The sequence below is a fragment of the Mastigoproctus giganteus genome, chromosome 1 (genome assembly GCF_048544385.1).
Source record: "Mastigoproctus giganteus isolate SK-2022 chromosome 1, ASM4854438v1, whole genome shotgun sequence".
NCBI lineage: Eukaryota > Metazoa > Arthropoda > Arachnida > Uropygi > Thelyphonidae > Mastigoproctus > Mastigoproctus giganteus.
Genome location: NC_143575.1, coordinates 91923972 through 91937245, shown reverse-complemented (window position 1 = coordinate 91937245; position 13274 = coordinate 91923972). Strand labels below are relative to the sequence as shown.

Genomic DNA, 13274 nt, shown 5'->3' with positions numbered 1-13274 from the left:
TGACTATTGTTACCCTCAGGTAACAATAGTCAAAGATGATTTCCACTTTGACTATTGATGACCACTGAGCCCTGAGCATCAGTGGGGACCCTCAGGGCTCAGTGGTGGGCTCCCTTATTATTTTCAGTATTTATTAACTATAACAATGAAGTCATATTAAACTTATTGTCTAACTTTTCAGATTATACAAATGGTAGCAGCATGGTTAATGACGTGTCTAGAATCTAAATGTACTATTGCAAGACCTAGAAAGATTGACTATAGGCTGAGAAGTCACAGCTGAAGTTTAATATCGAAAAATGAAAGGTATTGCATATTAGCAGCAGTAATCCCACAACAGCATACCATTTGGGAGGTAGCATACTCAACATATTGGAGAATGAAATAGACCTAAGGGTAGTAATTGAACAGTCTGACATGAAGTTCTTTGAGCAGTGCTGACAGAGATTGATGAGATAACTCATGGGCTTCTGGCAATGATATATGGAAATTTTTCCAGCAAGAACAAGGAAGTGATTATCCCATTATATGAGGCAATGGCTAGGATGCATCGTGAGTACTGCATACAAGTTCGGAACCCTTATTTTAGGAAAATATGGATATTTTGGAACTGTTGTAGAGAGTGCAACTGGATTAGTCAATGACATAAAGGATTTTGTTACCATTAAATCTTCAATTCTGCAAATTGAAGCACTTGGAAACTAGGTAGACCTCATTGCATTCTTTAAATGGATTGGGCATATTCTAAATGCTGATAGCATCCTTACTCTTTATTGTATGAGACATACACAACAAAACAAACTTAAAATGAAAGAGGATGGCTACAAGATGAATGTGCAGAAATTTTCTTTCAGCTAAAGAATAGTTTCTTCTTGAAAGTAACTTCCATCTCCCATATGGAGATGGATAGTGTTAATAAATTTAAGGAAACAAAAAAAATTAGTAGAGAGAATGGAAAGATGAATTGGGTAGTGTTTTTTTTTTTTTTTTTTTCATGCTGTATATGCTTGCATCATTTTCCACAACTAATACTAACACTAATATTAATAATTACCTTCACCAGCTTGAACTGTTCTTGAACCATTATAGATCAACATATAGCTATCTTGGGCTAAAGGTTCCTGTACTCTGAACCTCAAGATATTACCATGTTGGGCTTTGAACTTTTGTACATTTTCTAACATGAATGATAAATTAAAAAATTTAAGTTCCCATTATGAGTTTCACTTGAAATTGATTCAATCAATTGGAAAATTAATATAACCTATGTCAACACATTTGCCCTTTATAATTAAATTATGAAGTAAAGTCATCATATGTGCCGGGTATACTCTCTTTCTGCAGATAGCCAAATCTGGAGTTGCTACTTATTGATTAATCTCGTCGATACTGTAAGGCTTTTGCCTTAATTATGGAAGAAATAATTATTATTATTGGTAGTGGCAAATGATACCATTAAGCACAAGATTATTTCAGCATCAGCCAAAAAAAAAATCCACATAATCTCTGCCATCCCCTCTAATAATTTTTGTAGTCGCTACTTAAATTTCTTCAAACTACTCACTTTCACTACACTAGATAGAAGTTTCTTCCAACAATCAATTACTGTAGCTAAAAGCAAATTTATAAATTACTATAGCTAAAAGCAAATTTTCATAAATCTATCCTGCAAACATCCTTTTCAATTTAAATTTGTCTCCTTATGTATATTGTCCAAGAAATAGTAAGGATGCCATCAGCATTCAGTTTATTCAATCCATTTAAAGCTTTAAACACTTCAGTCAGGTCTCCAGATCTAAGCAGTGCAAACAAGTTGCTAGAGCAGTCTGCCTGCACTGCTCAGAGAACTTCATATTGGATCATATTATTCAATATGATCCAGTATGAATACTTCATATTCTTATCCTAGGGCATTTTCATTCTCCATTACCTTTACTCAAGGTAATGGAGAGTGAAGAAAGAAAAAATGGTACTACCATGTTGTTGATATTTTGGGAATAACACCAATATGGTGATACCTAAATTGCCACTTCTTAGCCTATCAGCCTTGTTTTCCTAGGCCTGGTTGCAGTTGCGTACCCTGATTTCTGTCATTAATCACTCTGCCAACCTTTGTATCATTAGAAAATGTAGACATTAAACTTGATGTGTCTTCATTAATAATATTGATGAAGGCATATCAAGTTTAATGCCTAATGCATTATTTAAAGCATTTATTTATATAATTATTTATATATTTTTATCATTTTATTTAAATTATATTTAGATTTATTTATTTATACAATATTATATTTATATCTTTATTTTTATATCATTTATTTATATAATATTATATTTAATCTTTTTATCATTTATATTTAAATTATATTTAGAGTTATTTATTTATATAATATTATATTTATATCTTTTTATTTCTTTATCTTTTACAGAAATTTATATCTTTAATCTTTATTTTTATATCATTTATTTATATAATTATTTAAAGCATTTAGCACCCATGATGAATTAATGCTTGTGGACAAGGCCACATTCACCATACTCTAGTTTTGCCATTGCTAAGCAATTACTGTTTTTTTTGTGATTAAATCTTCTAATGATTTCCTTCCATTAATATCAGAATAGTTAATATTTATATAAAGTGAATATATTTATATATTTGTTTATTGAGTCAAAATGTTATTACTTATTTATCCTTGCATTATTTATTTAGGAATGTTTACAAAATGATCCTTGTTGTGATCCCATAACTTGCAAACTAAGAGTGGAAGCAGAATGTTCTGCAGGCCCTTGTTGTGATAACTGTAAAGTAAGTTCTGAGCTCTTCAGTGTTTCCATTGAGCTTCTCATAAAGAAGTCTATATTACTTTTTCCTTTCCATTGCTTTTAATCTTATGACACAGGTAATGTATGAAAACAGTGAGAAAACTTCTGCCTGGAGTGCCCATTACTTCATTAATGGTGTTATTTAATGCTATAAACTGTGACATGGTGGAAAATATAAGAGGCCTTTATTCACAAAAGTACAGTTACAAAGGCACTCTGAAATTGCTGTCAAATTACTGTTTTCAGGTATTAGCTTGCAAGGAAACAGCAACATAAAAAGTGATTCAATAGTTAATTTTCTAACCATTATTTGGAATTAAAAAAAAAAATATATATATATATATTATTATTATTATTATTAGCCATATGGTGCAAGGAAGCATGAGGCTTATGCAGCACCAGCCAAAAAAAAAAAAAAAAAATTCTGAGAGAGAGAGAGAGAGAGAGAGAAAGAAATCACCAGGACAGAGAAGAATGATGATATCCAGCTCAGGACCCTGGGTGTGCCAAGCCCATACTCACCAGATATGAGACCCTGGGGTGAATATATATCTTAACAAATTAATTTCAGCAATGAACTGCCCTAAATAAACATTTGTTAATAGTTATCTGTTTATTTAATAAGTGTCTCTTAGAAAAGAAAGATTAATTTAAAACTTTATATGTGAATATAAAAAACGAGTGAAAAGTATTTCATTTAATTACACAAATATTTTTAATTAGGGATTGTTCAAAGTGGAGTTTTTAAGATATTTAGTAATTTATAAAAGTGAAACATTATCTCAGAGAAATTTTTTTCAGTAAATCTTCCACAATCTTTTTATTATCTAATTGTCACAAACTTTGTTAGCTTTAATGCTAAAGAAACTTACAGCTGATAAATAGTTTGCACAATTAGACTTTAAGCATAATTTTATGCTAACTTTAATTTAGATAATGATCTTTCAGGACTTGAAATAGTCACCGGCAGAGTTTAAAACACACACACACACGTGCAAAGAAAGAGAAAGACTGTCACTAAAAATCAGGAGTCAGATTAAAAGAATCCTGCTGAGCAAACTTGTTGGTAAATCTAAAAAGCTGATTATCACTTGCTTAAACAAAATTAGCAGGATGCATAAACCTGAAAATTTCTAATGACATAGTTCATTCCTGAAAACGTATTTTTAATACTAGTTATGTATTTTTGTTTCTGTAAAGGTTGTCATGAAACATGGTTGCTTCAAAAAACTTTGTTGTGGATAGCTAAGTTGCTGGTATTCCCTTAATGTCATCATTAAGTTTGGTTCACAGTTTCTGTTCTTTTATAAATAAATATTTGGTCTTTCATATGTTTTTTTCACAGTTATAGGTATTTTCTTTACCTTCAGAATTCATTCCTGAAATCATGTAATGATTCCACATAATTTCCTGCCATTTCTTTTGCTTAAAATGCATTTTCATTTTGAGTTTTAAGACATTTTCAACACTAAATGTCATTTAATAATTTTGAAGTTTCCATATATTTTTAAGGTTCCAGTTGTTTTCATTCCTCTGAGTTTTTGTACATAATATTTTACATAAATATACTTAAGTGTTTTATAATATCACTTTAATGAAAACGAGCTGCTGACATAGTGCCATGACTTGATGACCATGCAGTTGTGTATAGTTTTTTAAGGAATTGATTCTTTATGCATATTACTTGACTTTTTTTTGAGAGGCTGCTACCACACTTTTTTTTGCTTTGGTTGAAAAAAAATATTTTCTCTATGTATAGGCATGCAGTAAATTGATTTCCATTATTTGCTTACATCATTCAGTGCATCACTAAGTGCAGCCAACAACTTAAAGGGCATTGAATCTAATGCGGGAGGTCAGAAGATATTCCATTCAGAGTAGGCATGTGCATAATTATTTCACCATTCATGCTAGTGCTGGAAGCTCCTTGTAAACTCAGTTTAATTAAAGAAACAGAATGCGGAACAGAAAAAAAAAAGTAACTTTACATCCAGTGGATACAGAAGCTCTCTCAATTAGATTTTTTTTTAGCTAAAAATTGCTGTGCAAGCTGGGCTGTTACTGATTACTATTTCAGTTTCCACTGCTTGCCCAGAATACTCTTTTGAAGATATTCACCCATATTTTAAATGATGGCTCACTCAGAAATTCGTTCATGCTTATTGTTTCATTTCAAAATGCTAGTTGCATCAGTGATAAGTTTTAATTGCTGTCTTTTGGATTTACTTACAAAATTTAATGTATGAGCTTTGTTCTTCTGTATTATCAGACATGTTTAAACATGATATATCACAAAACCATTCTGGCTTCAAATATTGAACCCAAATAACTGAAGGAGTGGAATGAGCTGATAATTTGCCTTGATGTGTGATAACATTTCAAGTAACATTAACTAATTGGGTGGTACAGTTTATGTATGCTATCTCAATATTTTTGAACAGCCTTTATATATAGCATTTCTTTCCATCTTATGATTCTTGAAATTTACTGTAGATATTCTTCCAATGATGATAGCTAAGGCTAACACTCAGAAGTTAAAATGGTGAGGGACCTGATATTCAGGTCCTGTCATGAGTCAAATGGCTGAAATTTCAGCAGTCTAGCATTCTGCAGCTACCAATTCCTCTGCTTGCACCGTCATGTTGGAGAGACTAGTGACAGGCAAAATCAAGAGGTCGCAATCGGGTTTTTGATTATACCAAATCATTCAATTATTTTGATTATATCATTGTATCAAGGAAGCTCAATGCTGATGGCATTTTCCTTTTGTTCAGACTACATGCATGAAGGGGCATAAATTCAAATTGAGGAAGAATGGTTGCATGACAAATGTGCAGAGGTTTGCCACCAGCCAGTGGAGGGTTGATTATTGGAACAGATTTCCATCTGGTGTTGTGGAAGTGGGCAGTTTGAATAAATTTGAGGGAGAAATAGACAGATTATTGAAGGGGATGGATCGATTATATGAAATGTTTTTTTTTTGCCAACGCTTTATAAATTTGCTTTCTGAATCAATGCCATTACTACTAATAATCCAATAATATCATCAGATTATATCATTCAGTTATGCCCATTCACTAGGTGAGACTATTGGATATATCCAGAAGTCTGCGTATGTGTGAACCAACAAAAATCTTCAGGTATTGCTCCACATGTTATTAAAATCTGTGATCCAGAGCCACTGCTTATACTTCTTTGCTTTGTTTTGCCTTATTGTACTTCCTCATTCCACTTGTGTTTTTTCATACTACACAGAAATTTTCTAATATCTAGTCATTTCCTAAAAAGATCTACAAATAGCTCCCTCTTAATTTACATTCCTTTGAAATTATTTCACATCTTTCCAAAGTAATACAGAAATACATCAGCTGACAACACTTAGAATATTTTATCATTGTAATAATTATTATTAGTTGTAGTAGCAACTGAGATATCATCGGCAAAACTATGGATAGGATTTCCAGTAAATGAAAGAAGATCATTAATATAAAAGAGGAAAAGAATGGAGAAAAGAACTGAACCTTGGGGAACATCAGCATAAGAAGATAGAGAGCCATCTACCATCACCCTCAGTGAGCAGTCAGAGAGAAAACTGGATAACCAATTACAAAAAACAGTTGGCAAACCATAAGATGGAAGCTTGTTTAGAAGACCTTTATGCCAGACATGATGGAAAGCCTTTGAGATGTCAAGAGCAACTGCTTTTGTTTTACCAAATTTTCCACTGAATTTGTCCATAAATGGGTAACATAAGCCAGAATATCACCAGTGGATCAACACTGACAGAATCCATACTGGCAATTGTTAATCAGACGGAAGGTTTCTGGATAGTTTAAGAGTTGGCAGTTAATTGATTTCTCCATTACTTTAGAAAGAGTCTTAGTAATTGCAATGGGACAATAATTGGATGGGAGGGATTTGTCACCCTTTTTTTTTGAACTGGCTGGATATGAGCAAATTTCCAAGCAGAAGGAAAAACACCTTTACCGTCAGGACCCAGAGCTCTCTTAACATCAAGATTGGTCAAAATCCTTTTGACAGAAGGCAACAGGAAACATTGAATGGAGAGTGCTGGGAATGGTAGGAGGTGATTTACCAAGATTCTTAATACATGAGTTGGAAGAAAAATGGGATGCTATAGTAGGTCAGCTTATCCTTGGCTGAAGTGACAATAGAACTATTTGGTTTTGATAGAGGTGGGAGCAGAGACGGGCAAAAGTTGCAGCCAATAGCTTTGGTAAGAGACCAGAATGCTCAGCTACCATTAGGGCAAGAAGCAAGTTTTCTATTCTTAGCCTGCTCAAAATCTAGTTTGGACTGATTGATAACTGCTTTACAATTGTTGCAAGCTTTGGTGTAGGCAGAAAATGAAACTGAAGAATTGGAAACAAGCTAATTACAATATGCAACATTCTTTTCTTGAACAGCCTTAGCACATTTATTGTAAAACCAAGGTTCAGATAATGTATGGAATAAAGGATTCCATTCCTACAAGAATAATTTCACTGACACGATTTGAGCAAATGTTGACATCTGAAGTTTTGAAAAAGAATCCGACCAAGGAAAAGAAGAAAAAAATCTCACAGGTCATCTCATTCTGCATTCTTTTAATGCCAAACAACATGAGGTTGAGAATAGTCATGAGATAAACGCTCCATTGGAGAAGAGACAATCCCAAGTTGTGATCTGATGTGCCTAACGAACCACTCTCTTCAACCATGAAGATCAAGGTGATGGCTGTATGGTTAGGATTGTCCAGTATTCTGGTAGGTTAATTAACAATCTGTGCAAGGTCATTAGTAATTGCAAAAGCCTCAACATCATGACCAGCTGGGATTGTGTGACTAGAAAACAGGAGTAAGCTGGAGTTGTGAACATTAAAATCACCATGGAAAATTATCTCACTGTTAGGAAAGTTGGACTGGAGAAAGTCAAAGAGTTCCAAGTGATTAGTGGAGTTGGGAGAATGGTAGAGACAACAGATAAATTTGACAGAATGAGGTAGAAGATTTTAAGCCTGAGAAGATTGAAAAGAGGAGATTCCAAATTACCAAGTCTGACAGGGAATATCGGAATTGACATATGCACGAGTACCACCTTTGAGGTAAAGGAATCGTACAGCGAATGATTTGGGCAACTGAGATGAGCAGTGGTTGAATCAACCAATAACTGAGATTCTGTCAGAAAAAGTACATGGGGTTTGGCAGTATGTAAGTGGAAATGGACACCATTGAGATTAGAACTGAGACCACGTATGTGAAATGAATTAGGAAGTGTTTAGGAGGTTTAGATCATTTCACAGATAAGTGTACTCTATTAGTTTGACAATTCATGGTGCATTCAATAGTAAGAAAAAGTGGGGGGAGACATGCTGTATGAAGGAATGAAATTTTTGGATGTGGTGAACACATGGTAAGAATATACCCAGATCCTTAATCTAACATGGCCTCAACAATGTCTCCTGCATACAAATAGCTCTTGAACAATAGCTCTTAAAACAACTACTTGAACTCCCTCCAGTCACTATCTGTCAGAGTAGAGGCAGCAAAATTATACACTAGCTGATCCGGAAGCCTTCTAGAGAGTTACCAATAGGTTTTGTCCACTGTACTAACTAGTGACTGGCCTGCGAACATCGTTTTAGAGCCATACCCTCAAAATGTAAGGAAGTTTGGATCTCGCCAAGGTGTTCATCATAACCTCAAAGGACATCAATGATATTGCATGATGGAAGGGGTTGGGTAGAATTGACCAGAACTTTGCTCTGGAGACTAAATATGGGTTCCACCACTTCAAGCCTCCAATAAGCTAAGTGGTGGTATTGTACCAGTTGGTGAGAGTCATCTGTCACAGAGGGGCGGCATTCCTCTGTGTGGTGTGGACACCACACCTCGACCCCCCCCCCCTGCTTACATTGATTCCCTGTTGCAGTAGTGTGCTATCATTACTGTCATTAATCTGCAAACTTGTACATTAAGCCTGAAATACCTTCATCATCATTGATAGATACAGAAAACAACAATGGGCTCAATATTGACCCTTGGGGGCACTCCACTAATAAAATTAGTCCCTGGAAGAGCAGTGTCCATTGACTACCAATCTGTCTTCTCCCACTCAACCATCCCTTTATCCATAACAGCAACTTGCCCTTAATGCCATACTGCCCCAATTTGTACAGCAGTCTTCCATGTGCAGCTGTACCAAAAGCTTTCCTGAAATCCAAGTATATAATATCAAAATTATTTTCACATCCAGTTCCTTTGTACCACATCATCGTATCCAATCAAATTGGTGAGATAAGATTTCCCTTAACAAACTGCTGTGTCTTAACTATAATTTCACTCCTGTCTAGATGGTCCTGCAATGCTTCTTTAACTAGTTGTGCCATGATTTAGTACACCAATACTCCTAGCATTGGTGTACAAGCATACATGTACCTGTTCTTACTCTTAGTTACATTAACACAGCCCATGTATTTACTTGTTCCATGATGACTCCCATCAGTTCTTGAAATCCCAAGCAACATTCTTTCCATTGTACTGCTCATTCCATTAGAAGCAGTACAAGAATCCCTTTCATCACTGCCTGTGGCTACTGTTAATCTATTAGTCTATGGTCCCCCCCCCACAAGCTAGCAGTTTTCCAAAACTGCCTAATACTGCCTCAATAGCATCAGCAAATATTCTTGCACTCCTTCTATTTAAGTGTATTCCATCCCTGTAGAAGCAGTCTCTCTGTTAACAAGCACAGACCACAATGAGAAAAATTCTACCCCAATTTTTTGTGCTAAGGATTCAACTGTTCATCGAGCAGATCATGCAAGTATCACTGGCATAGTTACTCAATAGCTCCAAAACTCATCAGTAGCTGAAAAAGGTTGGTAATATATTTTGTTATTTGAAATATTTTCATATATCCAAACACATATAGTTATAAAAATGCATAGGGATTATAAGGAAAAGTTTTCATGCTCCTATTATGCTGTTGAAACTTTTTTTTTCATGACTTGCCACCTCATTTAAACCATTTCTAAGAACATATTGTGTTTCAAAAACCTGTTTTACTTTGTCCATAACACATTGGTTGCTTTTTTAAGAGAGTTAATGGCTAGTTTTGTCCATTGTCCTCAGTAGTCTAATTTTGTTAATGCTTTCATGCTTACACCTGCTCAGTACCACACCAGATTATTTAGTCTCTTGCTTACTGCAGTCAGCATATGGAAGCATTAGCCTAAGAACTCGAGAAGAGAAAAGAATTAAAGCTCTTTCTAATTCTTAAAGAAATTAAAGAAAAGGCTATTTGCCCATTCAGTTACTTTTGTGGAATATAGACAAGCAACTAATAAACAGACAACAAATAAGGCACACAATTGAAAGACAACAGTTGCAGTATATTGTAGTTACAAAAGACATGATCCATTGTTAAAAGGTAGAAGACAGTAAACTGTCTTCCCTTTTGTTCATATGAAAAAATTTAAGATGAACAGAAACAAGGTTAATGAAGAGAATGCTGATATAGAAACAGAAAGGAAACATGGAGCTAATGAAAATTTCCCCTTATAAGTAGAGAAACAAAAGATGGGAAAAGCAAAAACAGTCATTACAAAAATAAAGAAATTGGAATCACATACTTGATTGTAATTTTGATGGATGGAATAACCTGGAAAAGTTACTGAATTAAGGTACAATCAAAGAGGGAATGGGCAGTTACCAGTATAGGAGCTTGGAGATACATGCAAACACATGGACAGAAGTTGGATATTTCGTTAATATAGTAGACTTTATACACCACAGTAGTAGCATATATTTTACTATATAGTAGTCTTTATACTCTAGCCAATTAGATTATACTGCAGTCTACTCTATAGCAGACCGACATAATTGTAGATATGCTGTCAACACTTGGAGGGCTGGGTCATTAAACTAAATAAAAAAGGCAATTGGAGCACCACAGCAGTTGATTGTTGGCAGATAAATTTTAAAGAATGGCTTTTATTGATTATTCCAATAGAATATGTAATATTTGCTTTTTCATTTAAAATATACTAATAATCAATTTTTGATGTCTTTTTATTGCATTAACAAAGAACCACATACTTTAAAAAAACACAAGCAACTTTTTTTTTGTTAACAGATCCAGTTTTTTTTTTTTTTTTTATATAGTCTGAGTCCAGTGGCAAATTTTTGCACCTTATTATTAAAATTAATGTGTACAATTCATTATTGTTACAGTTAATGATAATGTATTCTATGATTCTGTATCTTATTGCTTTTAATTGTTTATATTTTTTACTTTTTTATTATAGTATAGCTTTTATCTTTTATCTAATTTTTGTAATGGTTGTATTAGTATTTTTAGTATTAGTATTAGTATTGGCCGCATGGTGCAAGAAAGCCTATGGCTTATGCTGCACCAGCCAAAAAAAAAAAACTGAATAAAACAATGATAAAAAACTAATAATTAATAAAAGAAAAGGAAATTAAACCTATCATCCTATGTGTTTCCCTCACCTGAAGGTACTATCCAGATGACCTTTGAATTTCCCCAAACTGTCAGCCTCTACCACCCATGTAGGCAACTTATTCCAGTAATTTATAACTCGCTGGCTAAAATAAAACTTCCTGCAATCAAATCTAAACATCTCCTCCCGTAACTTGAATTTATATCCCCTAGTTCTAGCATCATTTATAATCTTGAAAATTTTGTCCTCATTCATTTTACTGATGCCTCTCAGAGCCTTAAACACCTCAATCAAATCTCCTCTAAGGTGTCTAGTTTCTAAACTCTGCAACCCACATATTCGAAGTCTTTCTTCATAAGGACACCCTTTTGCCAATCTCACCAGGTGAGTTACCCGTCTTTGCACCCTTTCAAGAAACTTGATGTCTTTCTTTAGGTGCAGTCTCCATACTTGAACACAGTATTCCAAGTGTGGTCTAACAAAAGCCTTATATAATGGGATTATCATGTCTCTATCTCTACTTGCAAAAGTTCGATAGATCATCGATAGAACACCATAATGAATTTCAGTTTTACAGATAGCTGGTTGCAGTAAAGTAGAAATTTATTATTAACAGTTTCAAGTGTATGAATCATCTGTTCAACTCCTAGCTCACCTAACTAAATTTTATTTTTAATTTATTCCCTCTGCATCCGTTTTCTGGTAGAGCTTTCTCTCATATATATTATGGAAAATGATAAGCAAGTAGCAACTATTCCAATGCCATCAAATTTCTTCTTGTTCAAATCTCCAATAATTGCAGGGCATTTTGCCCAGTTGCAAATACAGGCAGTTCCCACTTTACGAATTCCAGGGTTTACAAGTTTCTTTTCTTTTTTTTTTTTTTTTTTTTTTTTTCAAAGTATTAAGTATCAACAAAATCGAAAATATGAACATTAATTGCAAAAAATGTTAAACATTCATAAATACTGCATTTCAAACCACGCGCATAGCTATACAATACAGTGTACCCCCTTTACGATATTAATCCATTCCAGAGACACCATCGTATCTCGGGAGCTCACATCTAGTGAGTATGGGCTTGGCACACCCAGGGTCCTGAGCTGGATATCATCATCATTCTTCTCTTTCTTGGTGATTCCTTTCTACTTCTGATTCTCTCTCTCTCTCTCTCTCTCTCTCTCTCTCTCTCTCTCTCTCTCTCTCTCTCTCTCTCAGGGTAACTCGGGGATTTTTTTTTGGCTGGTGAAGCATAAGCCTCTGGCTTCCTTGCACTATATGGCTAATAATAATAATAATAGTATCGGGAAAATATTGTAATGCGAACCCAATAACACATTGTTTTTTTGTAATTCGTTCCATGACCTCAGAAGTTGAAATTTTCTCTATATAACTCTCTAAAAGGTCATTCTTATAGTGCAACTTGTATTAGTTACCAATTCAAATCATTAAAATGCACTACACTTTCATCGTTATCATAATTATGCTCTGTTATAAGAACCAATTTTGAACTGCTTTGTGACATTTTTCTAAAGCACATTTCTAGAGATCACGACCATAAAACAATAAAAACAATTTGCACTTTCCAGTTTATTGGGCCTTTCTGTTACTGCAAGCAATTATAAACGGGTAGTAAACTCCATGTTATTGCATTTGTAAAAATACCGATAGCTGGAATTGTGTGGTTTTTTACGTTATTATGGTGAAATATGTTTCCCCTTTACTGAAATCTCCAATCGTATAAAAAACAAATAAATTTTCAGAACCTTCTCTTCATTCCTTTTTTTAAGCTTTGTAAACTTGTTACTCTGCTCAAATTGTGTTAGTTAAAATTTGTGCGTTCCTTTAAAAAATGCTTATGCATGCTATTAAAATTAATAAAGAAAAGAGAAGATTATCTTGGAAACAAATGCCTCTTGAAGCATTTCTGAAGAAGACGACTCTTTGTGCAACAAACCAACGAGTGCCAAGTCAATAATGAGTGATCAAC

The 13274-nt window shown here is 34.1% G+C and overlaps 1 protein-coding gene across 10 annotated transcripts in view; it reads left to right on the top strand.

Annotated features, from left to right (window-relative positions):
* Nucleotides 1–13274, top strand: part of LOC150090991 (disintegrin and metalloproteinase domain-containing protein 11-like) — a 1161948-nt gene that overhangs the window by 629914 nt on the left and 518760 nt on the right. For all 10 annotated transcript variants that reach the window (XR_016546962.1, XR_016546963.1, XM_090373761.1 and 7 more), the window contains one exon: nt 2711–2806. Coding sequence is in view for 8 of the 10 variants with exons in the window: in XM_090373761.1 (XP_090229887.1) it covers nt 2711–2806 (96 nt within the window). In the remaining 2 variants the exon portion in view is untranslated. The remainder of the gene's footprint in view (nt 1–2710; nt 2807–13274) is intronic.